The following is an 18,956-nucleotide window of genomic DNA, read 5'->3' on the forward strand; positions in this document are numbered from 1 at the left end:
TGATTATTATTATTATTATTATTATTAATTAATTTTTAATTTAAAATTATGATGAGTTTGTGGGGGCACGCAGCTGACACAGGGAATACTGTGGTTCCAGGATCCATGCAACAATGGAGACTACACTATCTGTACTGTCTGGAAGGGAGGGAGATTGTGCTATGTTGTGTTCCCTGGTATATCCTGCATGGCTTGCTGCTCTTCCTGGAGAGCTGTGGAGATTGATAAAGAGAGAGGGTGGGGTGGGGGGGGGGGGGAGAGGGGGGGAGGCAGAGAGATAGAGAGGAAGCGACAGAGTGTCTCCTGACTTATCCTCTCTGTTATTGCAGGGGGGGAGTTTGCTTCAGCATTCTGGTCTGCTGCATGCAGTATGATGTCATACTGTACCAGTTTATTGAGGGACAAGCCCTGGGATAGCCTGAGTCAACTCACTCAATCAAGTACCCCCCCAGCACCATCGAATGGCATGATTGTGGGTATTAGAGGGGTTGTACACAACTGTAGCACTGCTGGGAGGGTCTCTGTGGAGGTTAGGGATGAACCTGTATCAACATGTTGTGTCCTCCTGTGTTGTGCTGTTTCGAGAGATTGAGCTAACATAAACGGAAAACGCTAAACGAAATTCAGAATAAAAAGCCATCTATTTAGTCCAGGGTTTCCGTTAGAAAAATTTGCCGTCGGACATCGTGTCCGGGAAGAATTCGATTTACCGGACAAACGTGATATATTCCGGTCATCATATTAAAATATAATAAATAAAAAAAAATTCGAAATCATATTTTTTTTCTCCAAATCTAATATAGCTGTTTGTCGCGGTGATTACTGTTGTGTAGCGGCCTATATATGCCATTTAATGTCTATTTCTCATCCGATACGATTAGATGCGAGCTATATAATAATATAACATGATTTGACGCATGCGCGCTATGCCATGCGTCAAATCCAGCGCTGAACGGGTCCAGCGCTGAACGGGCGCCTCACTGGGAACTGAACAGACAGCATCGATCAATGAACGGACTCCACATTACGTTAACTGAAGTTTGTTAAATTGTTTGGGATTAATGTGAGTTCTCTATTTTCTCTTTCCAGTTTTACCCTTTTTTTTTAAATCAATAAAACAACGTCATTTCTATAACCAGGTCTCGCTGTTTGGGAAGGCATTTCGTTTAGCTCGGGAGTATGACAATGGGGAGAACATAACTGTTTATTGAGAAACAATTGATAGGCAGTCTGGGATACGTATATAAAGAAATACCACAATGTCTAGATGTATAACATTTTATTGAACAGTAACAGTGCAAGCATGTAGGCTTCTGGCGTGACACGGCTAGCCTAATTTCCGTTCATATGCCTTTTATCAGATAAAATAAAATAGAATAAAACTCTTTGAAAATAAATAGGCTTTAAATTAACTTGCAATGCGTATGTATAGGCTAATTTCCGTTCGATGTTACAGCCTAGGCCTATCGCCTATGCCTTTTCTCAGATAGATAGGGGATAGCCTTAAATAAAATAGCCTAGAGTAAAAACTCTGAAAATAACAATGGCTGCTCATATAATTCAGCTAGTACTTATTAGGCCTACGTCGCTTTTTGGCAGCATTGAAGCGTGCAGCCGCGGACTTGAAATCAAAGCTGCAAAGTGTCTCTCCGCAACTTGCAATGCGCATTAGCCGTGTGACCTTGCCCTCCCCAAGGCGACTTCGGTCCGCAGTTTTAATTCGGTTCTGCAGAGAGAATCCTCTCTCTGCAGGCACACTGGAGACGGGAATCAAGCAGGCTATCTTGGCCAGTGTGGCCCACTCTGGGTAAATTTCGCTGAAGTCTCGGATGAGGACTTCGCAGGCTGTTGAGAAACGCAAGCCCCCATAACCACGAAGCGCTGTCATGACACCGATGGCATCTCGTTGCACGTTTGTGGCATCGATGACCGGGGCTGTGGCTGGTGCTGAGTCATCATCGCTGGTCATTTCTTGGCCAAAATGACCAATGATGGTCTGGATGGCCGGTTTAGCATATTCTTCAAGCGCTGAGGGGACGGAATGAGTGATAATGAATCAGTGATGGCCTATTTTTTTTTTATGACAAAATGACATCAACAGCCAGATTAACTGAAAAGTAGGAAGGTTTAAATGTTATCCTGTTGTTTTCATCATTGTTGTTATTATAGCCTAATAATTATTATTGTTATTATGATGATGATAATTATTATTAGCCTATGATGGGCGGCGGCCATAGTCTACATTTCGCAATTTAGACAAGCATTTTAGGTTATTCAAAAAGGATAGGCCTAAGAATTATACTATGCATTTTGCAACCAACTTAATTAAACAGGCTAGCTTCTACTTACCATCCTGCGTCTGTGGGTATTGGGAGGGGTTCAGAAGGATGTCGAAGCTGTTCAGTACATCTAGGGAATCTTCGGGGAATCTATGGTGCACTTTGAGCTGCAACGTTTGCGTATTACTATGGTGGACGGGTTGGCAGGGTTGCCAGATAGGCATGGGTTACCGCCGAATGGGCTACTGTGTTTAAGCGGTAATAGACTGGTTAAACTGTAATCCCATCTGGCATCAATCCCATGTGGCACCTGTGCGCTGTTTCGCATAGGCCTGCCTACACATTAGGAGTCATCATCATGCCGGTGTCAAATCATATCATAATAAAAGAAATACATAGCCTATATATTCGTCTTTTTTAAAATAGAAGGAATCAGAATGTGAACTTTAGCGAATTGTATTCAAAGGGAATTATTTTCACCGGACAATATGTCCGGACAATATGTCCGGACAATATGTCCGACGACTTTTCAATTTGTCGGACTTCCAAAAAAATTACCGGACAAAGTCCGGCAATTACCGGTTAACGGAAACCCAGATTTAGTCTCTATGGTTAATATAACATCTTACTGCCATAGGAAGGAGGGTGGCCCTCATGGGCTACCATAGAGGTATAGCAGAAGAACATTATTGGGAGGTAAAATGAAACTTCACTGCTCATGTTGCTCACTGCTCATATTCCAAGTGTTTCAAGAACAGGAATATAATCATCTCCATGAAAACATCAGACTTATGTAGAGTATAGTGTAATATGTTTGTGGTCTTTCTTTTTAGGTTGTTTTACTGTGGCAGGTCATTATGTTTATGACAAGCATGGGGTGGATTCTGAAGTACAATCTCCATGGCAACCCTATAAGGCTTTTTGAGGAAATGTTTGTAAAGCAGTGGTGGGGTAGTGGATTCTGGGAATTGAAGGAACGTAGAGCTAACGTACGTACAGTAGCTCTGTCCAAACTATGGGCAGACTAGACCCTTAGTCTCACCCTGCCATTACCTTCCGCTATTCGCAGCACATACAGATGTGCTACTGTAGCCCCTATACAGTTTCTCTACTGCAAATACATTTATAAATAACATTTAAGAAGTAATTCTTCCTTCTTCTAGCATTGTGACTCCCAATGGCCCCTGGTCCTAGCATAACTTTCTTTTTCTTATGATGACTGATGGATAGATGATTCACTTACTTAGACAATGCATTTGTCACTTTGGATAAAGGCGTCTTCTAAATGCCATGTCATGTAATGTAAATGCTGTTCAAGTGGTCAGGGGGTTACTTACTGTAGCAGTAAACTGTGTTTGGAAAAGAGTAGGACATTGAGGCAGAATATGTGGCTTTTCTAACCTAGTTGCATTAATAGAAGTGTTTAGACAGTGGGACAGCATATCCTTTTTTCCACTGGGGAATTGTATGCCACGCAAATGCATAATCAAAGATGTGGATTCAATCAATTGGCTATTCACACTGCGCTTGCAGAAGTATATGCTTGATGCTTCTATTGCAGCATGTTTTGTATTGAGGGAGTCAAATCACTGAACCTGTTGTGTACGTTGGCGACATACTGTAGGCTACATGTTGCTGTGGTCACAGTTGTGATACTAATGCATTGATAAAGTGTCCATGGATCAGGTCAGTGAGCATACAGCTTGTCCTTACTACTATCTACTGTCCTACGGGTAAGTGCAGTGGAGTCAGACCCCTTACATGACCTCATAAAGTCGGAAGTTACTCTAGTGTGTCTCCCTCGAGGTTATCGTCAAAGCTCTTGACACAAAAGGTGTCCTATGAAATATGACCAAATTGAAATGGACAAAGTAGCCTACTGCAAGGCCACGATGGAGTTTGAGTGATAGCCATGGATACACTCACCAACCATTTTCCCCTTGCCCCAGAACTGTGGCTGCAGGGGGTTTGTGTCCTATATTAGCTCAGTGGGGGGGGGGGGGGGGCGCAGGGGCTGGGGCGGGGGAGGGGGGGGCAGTAGTGGGGAGTGGGGGTCACAGACAGAGCTGTGTGCTACTGCAACATCTGTGCCTCACTTCAAATACAACTCCCTGGATTGTGGGCCTCATGTGTTTATGTGTTAACATGTGTGTGCATGCGTTCATTAGTGTGTGTGTGTGTGTGTGTGTGTGTGTACATAAATAGATATATACATATGTGACAGGGCATGGTTAAAAAGTCCTCAACTAGGGCAAAATCTTTTTTCTGTTTTTTCCGGATTATGAAAGGGTAGATTGTAAGCTATAAAATGATGTGTCATACATTGAAATGGATAGTTTAATGGTGATACCCCCTGAACCACCGTACTGAGATATCTAGCCTCAAACTTCTTCAGAGTAGTTTTTCACAGAGGTAATGGGTGGGAACAATAGCTGGTTAACTCCACCCTAATCACTCCCTCAAGACAACCACACCCTCAAGACAACCACTCCCCCATTACACTACCTGTCATTACCTACCTGTCATCTGTCAGTGGGGTTGTCAGCTAACCCTCAGGAAGCAAAATTGCAGGGCTGACATGTTTAAATAGCTAAATAATAATAATAATAATAATAATAATAATTCAAGATTCATGATTCATCATCATTTTATTGCCTTGTGTGCCAAAAGTTTATTACGTCCCATTACAAGTACAAGAGAGTAAAATTCATGGCAATGGAAACAATTAGGCAAGATACAATTGAGCAATACAATAATAGAATGGTAAAAAAATAATAATGTTGTCCGTGTGCATGCATTTATCATTATAGTCCATAAAGCATCTAGTGGGACTTCGGCGTAGTTCCTTCCCATCCCATCTGGGCATCAAAGCTGTAATTTAAAAAAAGACAGTACATTTCAAATGATTGCCCACTGTTACCAACACCACTTTTACGAAATAGCCTACTACTATCTTCATAAAATAGAATTGCTTATACAATGACAATGACAAATACCTGAAGTGCTGGTGACTCTCATCAAGGTGTCATCTCTCAGAACCTCTCACCTCCTCATTCTGTAACACAAATTTCAGGTCAGAGGTGTGGACACTTCTCTAGTGTAGGTTTTCCATAGACTCAGTGTACTGTACTTGTACTGAAGTAGGCTAGTGAAATCATTTCAATTCACAGTATTATTCTACAGCAAATCTACATATCAATGAATTAATCATTCTTTTTGATTCCACATAACATTACCAGGGTTTTTCCTGGCTCAAAATGAGGCGGAGGTGGTACCAGTGTGTAGTAGATGAGTGTAATAGCAGACTAATCTACCTATTCTATGTCATGTATGTCCTTTACGGGATTCCGTACCTTGAAGTTTACGAGTAAAGTCACACTTACCTTGAGTCTGTGTCCGTGCATCCTTATTAAGAATATTACAGTGGCGACGAGTTGATGATATCGTAAAAACATTACAATTCTTGAAAAGAAAAAAACTTGAACTTGAAAACTGACCAAGTGAACTAGAAGAAATAAGGAACCTGCGCCGTTTTTGTCAAGAAGTGAGTGCGGCTAGCAACAAGTCAGCAAGCAACGTTGCCGCAGCATAGCGATGAAGTCATGGCTTTGATGGGCTCTGCTGCCCTCTGTTGGCGAAAGTGAACACTACTGAATATTCAGGTAAAATCGTTTCTACAAGGCAATATATACAACTTTTTTTTAAATAAAAAAAATGACTACTATTGGAAAAGTACCTGACTTTGATTCAACAAAGGAGGATTTTGAGTCTTATCTGGAACGTTTTGAGAGTTGGCTGTTTGACATTGGGGGGGGGGGACCCATGAAGCGGGGCTGTCTGGGTGTCCTTAAACGAGCATCAAACACTTCATTTCTTGCATTCTGGTGAATTGATATGCACCAATTTGTGACCTTTCTGCATCAACTTATGGTGGAAATGTCATTATTTATGTAAAGGAAAACACAATATTCAGGCACCAGATGACCAATCAAAATATAATGTAATATAATGCAATATAAGGCTCTCAGGCATTCTGTACTTTCAAATATGTATTCTCCTTGAGCAGTCAATATCAACTATCAGCTATTTCGCTAGCAAAAACGAAAGCTAACTTATTTGCGAAACAGCGCCCCCGCCACCACGTCGGCGCAGTGCCGCAATTGCAGTTAGAAATGACAGAAATCCACTGAGTGTAGAACATACGACTGTCAGAGTTTTGTTGAGAGCTGGAGGCGGCTAGAAATATGACGGAGGCGGCCGCCTCAAAATTCTCTATGCAGGAAAAACCCTGATTACCGTTCATTACAAAAGCATTTACTTTTTCTATAATCTATTACATCTCTAACAACTTGTCTTGTCTGTATTATCTTGTAGATAGTACTAGTTTTTCTGTTGTCTGTCTTACATGTAACGATGAATTGAGAATCAAGGACCCCAATTGAAATAAGCCAGTGGCTTTCTTGGGTTTTTATCCTGTTAGTTGACCTTGTATGTAATATGTACTTTCATGTACCTACTTATGCAAATCTTCTAATAAAGTTTTCAATCAATCAATCAAAAACGCTACCTATCTAGCTAACAAGCTAACACTTGTTTGGCTAGCTGTTACACACACACACACACACACTAAAATGGTGCATGAAACATACTGTAGCCTACAGTATGTTGCATGTTTAGTAGGTCTGCAACAAATGTATTTATTCATTATGTTTTATCTTTGACAACGTATTTCTTCCTCCCACCATCTCATTAGTTTTGGAGAGGGGTGGCATGATTGTGGTGAGCAGTTTCAGTGGTCTGATAACTGATGCTAACAACGGCGCTATTTACCTTATTCACAAAACAACAAATAACTGTTTGGCTTGTGTCGTATATTTCTAACCTGTTGGCTACTAAAATGAAGAATAGTTATTGAGCAGGTTAAGACCATTTATTCAAAATGCAAAAGTACACAGACATCAAAGATGGACGCTGGTCTGGCAGAGAGAGACAGAGAGAGAGAGAGAGAGAGGGGGAGGGGGACAGAGAGAGAGAGAGAGAGGGAGCTGCTTGGTCAAGAGGTGAGGGAGAAGAGAGGCAGGGCCAGAGCCCACATCCTTACTTATAAACTTGGTCAAGATGCAGTCACAGCCAGTGGTCCTATCAGGTCAGGGGGAGGGGCCAGGAGGTCATAAATACCTTGCCCCACAGTCAGGAGCAAACATATAGGCCCATTATTAAGTACAAATAAACTACAGATTCCCCCCTCGGAATACCCAGAGGGTGTTCCGAAACTAAATGACCACAAAACAAAAACAAAAACACAAAACCCCACCGACTGCAACTAAGAAACCAAAGAATTTTTTTTTAAATAAACAACATGTTCCAATAAACAACAGAAAAACTACATCAACACACAACACAAGAAACATAATAACACAGACCAACCCAGCACCAGTACCAGCAACCAAAGATATCATATAAACCAAATACAAAACAATCAACAATAAAAAAGAATCCTAAAAATAACAATACAAATTAATCTAAACACAGTACATCATACATATTTCAACACAAAAACCTCCAACGACCGATGTCTTCTCTGTCCTTGAAGCGTCAGGGTCAGAGGTTGCTAGCACGTGTACCCAGTTGGAGAACAGCCTTTACCGCTGTCTCAGATTGATAACACTTTCATAGTCAGGAGCTTCCATTTTCGTTGCGCTAGGAACAGAACCTCTCTCCTAGCTTTGTATAACCACCACATCACTTCTCAACTGACCTCAATCACACGATATAGAAACAAACAAACAATACACAAATAATGACATTCAGTTATCATAACACATAATTCTCCAACAGTAAGCATAGGACAAAGGGAATGCATTAATGCATAGATCTTCACCTCAGGTGAGGACTAGTCTTCTGAAAAGTTCATTAACGTGGACTGAGTGACTGATTTTCCAAAAACAGTCAATGAGGCCCTGCCTCCTAAGAAAGTCAAAAATCATGTCTGCTATAATAGGTGCTCCTATCTTAGCAAAATAAGTTTCCCATGCCCCTAAGACCGTTTCCAGCCATGCTATCATCTGCTGTCCATTCCCGTCGTTCCCTTTGATCTGCTGCTTCACTACCCTATTCATAGTCTTTAATCTTTTCCTAACTGGTCGTCGTCCGTCAGTGTCATTGAGGTTCAGGCAGCCGCCTGGTCCCCTCCCACGCTGATCAAGGTCTGGGGAGTCGCCCTCAGCATCATCTGAAGCATGGTGCAGGCACTCGCCAGCATCCCCAGTAGCACAGGTGTCCAGGCTTTGGACACTCCCAGGCTGGACCTCCAGACTGTCAACACTCTCTGCTTCGTTGGTTTCTGGTTCATTGGCATCTGGACAGCTTTCCACTGTCCCCTCGGTTTCAGGCACTGCCGGTAATGTCACTGGCTGTAACACTGGCATTGCCACTGGCTCAGGCAACACCACAGCATCTCGTCGTAGCTCCTCCTTCTCAGATTCTCTGGGGACCTCGGCACCTGTTGGCACAACATCCTGCCTACTCTGTACATCCACCCCCCTGTCCACCACCCGTGGTCCTATTGGGGTAGGGATATGCCCAGACACCACTGGTGTACCCACTCTGATGTTGTTTCTCCAACAGACCCCACATTGACCTAAAGCATGGTCAATCTGTTCCATCAAATATGGACTCCAAAACCCGTATTCCTTGGTGATCTTGCGTCTTACCTCCCCCCTAGCCACATGTGCTAATCCATGAGCTTCCCGTATTAACATGCCTATTAAATCTGAGGGTGCTACAACCAACCCCTCATGATTCCTCCATAGACCTGTGTCATCCTGACTTGCCCCCCTTGCTAGCCAAACGTTCTTGTCTAACATAGTTGCTCTACTCTGTAACATCAATAAATCCTTAAGTGTGACCATGCCCTGTAATTGCTTTTCATGTGTGACCAGAAGACCTTTACCTGCCTTGTCTGCTCCTGTAATGGCTTTGGCTGCATCCTCTGCAGCCCTGTTACCTTGTGTGACATGTGATGAGTCAGACCTGTGTGTGGCACACTTCACTATGGCTAATTCCTTTGGCTTCATCATGGCTTGTAACAGCTTCATGATCTGTGCGTGATGCTGTATAGGCGTACCATCAGTTCTCTTAAAACCCCGCCCCCTCCATACAGCTCCATTAAAATGACAAACATTATGTGCATAGGCAGAGTCGGTGTACACTGTCACTCTCCGTCCGGTTCCCAAGTTGCATGCTTCTGTGAGGGCAATCAATTCAGCCAACTGAGCTGAGCAAGGCTGAGGAACTGCCTCAGCCTGTTCTACAATAAACTTTGAATTCTGTGCTTTAACTAAGGAATACCCAGCGCACAAAGTTTCTCCTACCCCGTAACAAGACCCATCAACCCAATATTCTATATCAGCTCCCTTTAAAGGCAAAGCTTGTAGGTCTGTTCTATGCTTAATCACTCTGGCCGTCGATGGAATCTGAACACCGGATGGCACCGTCACCTGACAGCCGTCAGGTGTGCATTTTACTGTACAGTTCAATTGGCATAGAGCATCTCTCCCTAGCAGCCCTGTTGGCGTGTGTTCTGACACAAATGTTGACAGAGTTGCTCTCTGTCCCTTGTACTCTAAGTCTACAAGCTCAGTTGTAGGAATCAGCTGTTTAATTCCCTCAAATCCGATTGTCTTCACATATTCTCTAGACATAGGAAGGTGTGTGGCGCCTTCAGGCTTCTTTGTCACCACCAGCTGGCACCTCCCACTCGGATCTTCCGGGCACCCCTATAGGCCAGCTGCTGGGCCTCCGTAAGGGTTCATCACTCCTGGAGCAGGTGTAGTAGGGGGCCAATATCCTCCTCTTTGGCTCCCCCCTGCGCCCCCCTGGGGCCTGTTGCAGCAGGTACAGGCTAGATGTCCATTCTGGTCGCATTGGTAACACGGTTCTAGCATCTTCTTCCCTGCTGCTGTCCATCCCCCTGGTGGTGGTCCTTGGCCAGGCTGGTTGTACATCTGGTATGGAACCGCTTGCACCCCTGGTGGCCCTTGTGGGTATGGATACCCCCCTTGTGGCCCCTGTGGGTAGGACTGGTAAGTAGCAGGATACCCCCCTTGTGGCCCCTGTGAGTAGGACTGGTAAGTAGCAGTCTGCACTCCAGGTGGCTGTTGCTGTGGGGCTAAAGCCTGCACTCCCTCTATGTTCCTCTCGCTTTCAGTCAATTGCACATGAGTCAATATTCTGAGTGATTCTTCGTCTTCTGCCTTCTGTATCTGAATATTCTTTCGATATAACTCAACTTGATGAGCTACGTGGTCTATATAAACAGCTTTGTTCATGTGTCGTAGCCCCACCACTTCTGCTAGCTTATCCTTAACTGGGGTAGGAAGCCCTTCTTGTATTTTTTCCCTGATTATGGATTTTTCTAAGGGGTTATCTTCAGCGTCTTTCCCTGTCACACTTCTCCATTGAGAGTGCACACGGGCAACAAACCCCCGGGGATTCTCATCTCCCCCCAGTGGCTTCACAATGATATTGTCTGGGTGAATGTGAGTAGGGTAGATCTCCCTGATTGCTTTCCACAGTTTGCCTCTGTTTGCTGCGAAGAGCTCTGGATCATAAACTGATGTATTGATATATCTATGAAGTCCTGCCTTCATCAATATTTCCTGCATGGTGTCCAATCCTGTAATGGTAGCTAAGAGTCTTTTCAGGTCTCCCATAGCAGCCTGCGTTCCTGTCAGTATCACGTCGACCTCTCGCGTCCACGAATGTCCTCCCTCCTCCAGAACTGGGAGTTTCTCGATCACTTCAGACAGATCTGTATGATGCCACGGATGATATTCCATCTTGTTACCCCGAATCAGCACTGGACAGTTCTTTAATGTATTTGATGACATTCGGTGACAATCTTCCTCTCTTTCCGCTTTCTCCGGGCGTCTTCTCCCACCTTTCCTTTCGGCTGTGGCTATCATCTTCCTGACCTGCGCGTTGTAGCCTCCATCTGCACTGTCGTCATCACTTGAGTCTTCACTGCCATCTTCGCTGTCATCTTCCTCGTCACTCCTGTCGTCCCCTTTTCCCCTTGGCTCCTTCTTCTTCTTCTGGGAATGGTCCTCCAGTGCCTTAGCATATGGAGGGGGACTGGAGACTGGACACATGTTTGTGAATGGAATGTTCAATTTCTGTTCCAGTGTTCTGGCCAATTCATTTTTCTTTTCCGTTTCCATTTTTGCTGTTGTCTCATTCCAAGCTGCTGCTATTTTCTGCCCCTCTACCTTAAATAGCTCTAAAATGGCTAATTCTAACTTGCGTTTCTCTGATCTATTCTTTGCCTTTTTCTGGTTTGCTTTATAGGTTTTAATAAGTACCTCTAAAGTTGCAATAACTCGTAAGTTGAAGGTGCCCTCTGTCGGCCACGGCTGTTCAATGTCTGCCCAACGGCTATTCCATTTCGTAGACATTTTGCTAATTTCCCTAACAAGAGGATTCATTTTTTCCACTACAGCCATAGGGGATAAAGTAGCCAATATTCCACTATGTTCACTAATATCTTTTAACAGCTTCGTTGAATTTGCTCCCATTTTAAGCTGATTGATTTATACTGCTCAATATGCTGAATATATTCTATAAGGTGTACTTTTCTTACAACCCACCTTCCTATTGCCTTGTTTGCTAAACAAATGCTAGTCCAATTTAACTGTATTAACCTTCCCCACAGAACCCTACAACTCAGAATAACAGATTTGCCTCTTGTGTATGTCAGTGCAGTATTAACTTAAATCTAATATCAGTGTAAGTACTTTATACTTAAATGTGTTTCCTAATTGTTTATGAATATGTGTCACTTAATTACTCATTCAATACTAATTACAGTTCTGGTCAACACAATTATTAAATCACAAAGGCTGGTCAACACCTAAGTATTCACTGATTTACAAAAACCCTTTTACTGCTTAATTATCAATACAAACTATTCTGCTATTCCTAATCAAAAGCTGTGGACATGACCTAACTTGAAATAAAAAGATGTAAAACACGAATATTAATTATAACCTGTAAAGAAATCGACTTGTTATTGGGAAGGAATGAATGATTAATTATTAATTACAATCTGAGTAATTAATTAAATTAATTAAAGTAATGTAATATATAACAATCATTTATAACCATCATCAATGAATGAGGGTTGTATTTCATCAATTTACAGGGAGACAATGTTTAAAAAATGTCTTGTCGTGTTTTGGCCAGCAGATGGCGCCAAGCAACCGACTTGGGTATCGATTGCTTCAAAACACCCTGTCGTGATCTCAAGTCACAGCCTATTATTTTTCTCCTATCAAACACAATTCTTCAGCGATCACAATATGCTGAAAAGTAACTTACAAATATTAATTACAATCTGTAAATAAATCAACTGTTAAGTGAAAGGAATGAATGACTAGTTAGAATTATTCATTATATCATCATATACATTGATTTAAAACCTGTGGAGTCAATTATCTGTTAATGGTTATTCAGAATGGTTTTCATTAGACAGTCACAGACATTTGACCAAACCTGTGGAATCAATCAATTGTTTTGTGAAACAGACAATGAATGATCTGAATAATTAATTCAACTAATAAGTAATTAATTAAATTAATTAAAGTAATGTAATACTGAACAGTCATTTACAACATCAATCTATGCATCAGCCTTTTAGATTCTTTCACCAACATTCTGCAAGCAGGCACAGAGCCGTTTTATTGGGGTCATAAATATCTGTGCTGTGACCCTGCTGCGATTCTGCTTAGGGAGACAGTCAACAGATGTCACAGAACGACTGGCCTCTTTTCCTTTGAATCTATCAAAAGCCCACAATCTATCTTTACTTTTAACAGACAATGACAAATATCTTTAAACTACTTTAAAATACCGCAATGATCAATTCACTATCTTTCTATCTCTAAATTACTACACAACCTATGTGAAATGAATTTAACTTTATCTGTAAGAAATAAGTAATGTAATTAATCAAAGTCAGGTTCCTTTCTAAAGGAATGCTTTCTAAAGGAGTGTTTGTTTGCTTTTGCAGAGGCAAGAAGAGGGGGGCTTTACAACCCGTTTTCCTTGAAAAACCACCACGTGTTTGTAGCCTGATGTGTGAAAAGGCCAGAGGGCAGAAAGCAGGGGGGTCAATTTAACAACCCTTTGTCTAACCTCTGGGGAAAACCGCGCCCTCTGTTTTCGCTTGAATCAATAACTTAACACAACTTTGTTTTCACAAACAAATTACATTCTCCACGACACAACAATTTCAAGATTATCTTTCAATGCAGTTAAACAATTAGTTACCAAATTAAATCTCATTCAAATATTCTACAATGCCTTTGCTTTTCACGTTTTTCTCTTCCAAGAGAAGGTAAAGGCCTCTGTGTGTCCGCGCGTGTCTGCGCGCGTGCCCGAGCGTGCGTGTTATCGCTCCGTTTACAACAATGGACAATGCAAATGGCGCCTAAGCTCCGCTGAAAGGACACTGCAAATGGCGCCTAAGCTCCGCTTACACAATGGCGTCCTTTCACCCAGACAAAGAGTCTCATATGTTTTTCACTGCTACAATACAAAATAGACTACACAGTAGGGGTGTAAATCACCAGCTTCATCACGATACGATATTATATCGATTTGTTTGTATGACGATACAATGTTTGACGATATCACAATGTCAGTCACGATACGATTTCGATTCGATTCGATTCAAGATCGATATGACGATATGATCGATATGACGCGATATCATATGCCAATCTAACACAATTATCAATTGTAATAAGTGGTAATTAACATACAGCTCATTAACATATACACACACACACACACACACACACACAGGTTCAGAGAGACATCCAGACACACACACACGTCCACACACGTGTCACACACGTCCAGCAGGTCTGATATTGGTCTGACTGGATTCGCCTCGATGAGTAGATGTTAAAAAATATCTTTGGTGTCCAAAACGGTCAATGTATTCGCCCATTAGACTCCCGTTAGACGCACTCTCATTAGACGCACTCACACAAGCCGAACATTTCCGAAGATTACCGGAGATTGCCGAACGCGAGAGGAGGAGGAGCCGAGAAGTGGAGCCGAGTGTTTCTCAACCCTCTCCTCGGGGCGCCCCAGCCGCTCCACATATTTGATCTGTTCCACCACCAGCACACCTGATTCAACTGATCAAGTCCAAAGCAATTATGATTTGGACTTGATTAGTTGAATCAGGTGTGCTGGTGGTGGAACAGATCAAATATGTGGAGCGGCTGGGGCGCCCCGAGGAGAGGGTTGAGAAACACTAGACAGTCACACACGGTGAATGCGAAGTCATTGCGAACGCGAGTATGTGAACTTCCCTGGTTTAGAGAGATGTTCCAAAATATATATTAGAAGGGACAGACTTACTGTCTCTCATCAAAAATGCAAAACATTCGTATCTTTTTCAAGTCTCTCTCTCTCTCTGCGCGCATAAGATGACGATATAGATCGATGTTTTTACATTGCATCGATGTAATCAGATCGTTAGTCAATGAATCGATGCATCGATGTGAATCGATGTATCGTTACACCCCTACTACACAGTCCATTTATACTTTAACACAATTCTACACACACACTCACGATATTCCGTAATACCGTCCAAACAATATCTATTAGTTACACAACTAATATCTTAACACAATATTACACAAAACAGCGAATTACCAAATTCGGCTCTCTCCCCAACCCCAGCTTAAAGACTATGAAAGATGTGTTTCCTTTTCCAACAAGTTACTTTACTTTAAACCTTAAAGTTGAAGGTTGTTTTAGTCTCAAAGAAAATGCTTGAAAACACAGCTGTTGCACACGCGCCTCTTGCAGTTTAAACAGAAAATAGCGCTATTTTCGTTCTTACCGTCTTCAGAGCTGTGGCTTCAGCTTAAGTTTTCAAACGTATTCCTCTTTATAGACTCCCGGTTTTAGGCTCGCCATGTGTCGTATATTTCTAACCTGTTGGCTACTAAAATGAAGAATAGTTATTGAGCAGGTTAAGACCATTTATTCAAAATGCAAAAGTACACAGACATCAAAGATGGACGCTGGTCTGGCAGAGAGAGACAGAGAGAGAGAGAGAGAGGGGGAGGGGGACAGAGAGAGAGAGAGAGAGGGAGCTGCTTGGTCAAGAGGTGAGGGAGAAGAGAGGCAGGGCCAGAGCCCACATCCTTACTTATAAACTTGGTCAAGATGCAGTCACAGCCAGTGGTCCTATCAGGTCAGGGGGAGGGGCCAGGAGGTCATAAATACCTTGCCCCACAGTCAGGAGCAAACATATAGGCCCATTATTAAGTACAAATAAACTACACTATCCTAAGTAAACAACACAAAATCCTAGTATACAACACATGTAACTCACTAAAACTTACCCAAGAACACAGCAGAAGGTCTGTCTGCAGACGACTGTCCCATGAAAGTGAACTGATGTGGAGATCAATGTCTGAAATCCTGTTGTCTTCTTGTCATCGTCAGATTCGGAGTTCGGAGTTGCCTTTATGTATAGTCCAATATGAAGGAGTTCATTAATTGCCCACTGGCGATATTTCTAGCGGCTTCATAAATTCGGTTTATAGCATTAGCTAGAGCATCCGCATCCATCTGGTACATTTGTCAACAGGTCCAGGTGGCTACTTAAATACAGCTGGAGTGGGCGTGGCTACACACACTGCCACAATAATACGAATAATACCCCCCACCCGACTTTGCTAACTAAATGTAGGTATTTAGTGAATGTAAAACTGTTGGATATGACATCGAGTGGGTTCTTCATCGCTTCGTTTGTCGTCCTATGCCAAAAACCGGAAAACATTTTTTTTCACAACAAGACTTGTTTGGCTCGATTGTGAGGTTTCACAATTGCCGAGATGGGGACCTATTAATCAAACCTTGTCACGTGTATATTCTAATCCCCATGGAGACCTGTGCTCAGAGTTGGAGACTCTAATCATAAATATTGGTTTAGTTTACTTTGTGGGTCCCAAGAGGATACCTGTGAAAACCTCATAATAATATCAGAGCTCCATTTCGGAAAAAAGACTATTTCTTACAGTATTTGACACTGCGTCCTAGGGGCAGACGGTGGTGGGCGTGGCGGCAGGATGAGCAGCATCCTGAAGAGGAAGTTTGAAGAGGTGGACGGCCCCTCGCCCTGCCTCTCCATCCGGGGGTCCGATGACGAGGTCTCCGCCAGCGACAGTGGGAACAGCAGCGACAGCATCAACCCCACTCCTTCGGTCACCCCCGCCCGTGAGTTTACTTTACTTACCCAGAATGCATTGGTTCGTTAACAACCAATCTATCAGGGATATATCCCTGTCCCCTTATCTACTCCCTGTCGTTAATTCCTTCTCTCATTCCCCCCCTCCCCCAACCCCTCTTTCTCTCCCCTCCCCCAGCCTCCTCTATCCTCCGAAGAGAGAAGCGTTTGCGGGCGCGCAGCAACGTGCACTTCGAGAGTGTGACGGTGTACTACTTCAGCCGGCGGCAGGGCTTCACCAGCGTGCCCACGCAGGGGGGCAGCACCCTGGGCATGAGCACACGCCACAGCTGGGTGCAGCGCTACACCCTGGGAGAGTTCGCCGTGGAGCAGGAGAGGAGCCACCGCAACATGCTCCGAGACCACCTGAAAGAGGAGAAACTCAACTCCATCAAACTCAAGGTGGGGAGCCAACCCTGAGCCGCGCAGGGAAGTTGTTAAAGACCCAATCTTGTAGGATCAGGATCCTTCCATAGCAACCTAAAAATGAGACACCAAAAAAGGGTTGTTTGATTGGTTGCTTGCTTGTTCCTAGTCTTCTTCTGGTAACCCCCCAACCCCCAGGGCCTTTAATTATTCCAAAACTGTTGGGACACTTCTTTTCTCTCATTATGCCTTTAATGCGTCACGTGGGGGCCACAGCAGCAGTCCTGTAGCAAATGCAGTTAATTAATTATGGATTGCATATAAAATAAGGCTTTGCATTTATAGTGTTCTTCCAAGTGCCCAGGTGCTCCACACCCACCCATATTCAGGGTGTGATTTGTTCCCGGGGATGATGGGGATTTCTCCCTTCTGCTTCTCTTGTTCCTCCCCACGTCCCCACTTCTGATATGCGTTTGAACACTTATTCCCAGAACAGATCCTAATGCATTTTTTTTTCATAATGTTAATAGTGTTACCAGCCCAATGATTTCGTTATCTTTTGAAATCACCAACTGACGCAGGAGAGTGAAGCTCTCCTCCTCACTGTTGCAATGTTATCTGAGGCGGCTCGTTAATACATTGTTTCGATATTCTCTGTGGCAGCTTGTTCACACGTGGCTTTAATGTCTGCCGCATCTTTCGTCTCGCTTTCCTTTTGCATGTGCTGCTGCATGCAAATGGGAATAGCGAAGGTAGTCGCTGGCAAGTGGTCACAGCTACACAGCTAACATGAAGGAAAACAGAAGCTACGTTGCACCCACTAGAATGATTCGCCCACGTAAATTCAAAATACAGTATTTATACCAAAGAAAGATTCTGAGAAATTATGTACATGTGTGCAAATCTTAGAAACTGTCCCACGCCTCTCTTTTTTTTTCCACAAATGGGATGAGAAGTTAGTGTCAGTGTCTGTGTCATTGATTAATGGTTTAGTCAAGTCAATGACATCCAATAACAATACTGTCACACTAGTGCTTGAACTCAACGTCGCAGCTGGTTTTTAGGCTAAGTAGCTAGTTAATGCTCCTGCATGACATTCAACAGTGAATAATTGCACGATGAGAGTAAGTTCTCTCGTGGTGTGACCCCCCGCCCAGCCTCCACCAGCTTGGTCGTTCTACATGTATCCTTCCTATGGGAGGGCTTGATAAGCCTTGGGCTCCAATATGCCATGTTGTATATTTGTATGTCGTGGTCATTTTACTCTGTGCAAGAAGCCATCCAATTATGCCAAGCTTAAGTGTATTACCAATGTTATGAAATAAACAAATAAATTGATGTGAGCATCCTGACTGAACATCAGATTGGCATTTAGTCCTATTCAGTCATAATGGTCATCACATTCCTCGTTATGTGTTGCTTGATAATTTAATGATTTAGTTTCATGATTGTGTGTATGTATCCCTTATCGATCTAAACGTTATGCACAGTCCCGATGGTAAACATTTCCCCAGTATCGCTTTCAGCTGCTTAATCGCTCTGATTAAAATCTATGGTGAAGGATATTCTAACGAGAGCAGTCAGCCGTGTAATTGCTATCAACATTCTATTCCATTGATTTATGCTGGTCCCTCTCACCTCCCTGCTTCTCTCTATGTGACCGCTCCTGCTTGGTTGGTTGAGTAACACTTTCAATGAACTTGTGTATAGTGCCTTTTGCATGAATTTATAATACCTTCATATCACTCCACAATGCATATTAAAACTTGATATAAACATTTAGAAACATTTAGTCAATGGCTGCATACATTTGTGAATTTAATGTAATATTGAGCCCTCTGGCTATTAAATACAGCCCTCTAATTGACTGTTATATTGAGCCCTCTGATTGGCTGCTAAATACAACACTCTTATTGGTTGCTAAATACATTATGCCAATCAGAAGGCTGTATTTAACAGCCAATCAGAAGGCTGTATTTAACAGCCAATCAGAG

At 42.9% G+C, this 18,956-nt stretch overlaps 1 protein-coding gene across 1 annotated transcript in view; it reads left to right on the plus strand.

Annotated features, from left to right (window-relative positions):
• Window positions 1-16,438: 16,438 nt before the first annotated feature.
• The window catches only part of LOC308154159 (cysteine/serine-rich nuclear protein 3-like), a gene marked incomplete at both ends in the record, with an annotated part of 5,625 nt that continues 3,107 nt past the window's right edge, over window positions 16,439-18,956 (plus strand). Inside the window, 2 exons of the mRNA XM_080527334.1 lie at window positions 16,439-16,586; window positions 16,736-16,998. Coding sequence (XP_080383460.1) covers window positions 16,439-16,586; window positions 16,736-16,998 — 411 coding nt within the window. The remainder of the gene's footprint in view (window positions 16,587-16,735; window positions 16,999-18,956) is intronic.

This window comes from Nansenia antarctica (assembly GCF_963989245.1).
Source record: "Nansenia antarctica genome assembly, chromosome: 3".
Classification (NCBI taxonomy): Eukaryota; Metazoa; Chordata; class Actinopteri; order Argentiniformes; family Microstomatidae; genus Nansenia; species Nansenia antarctica.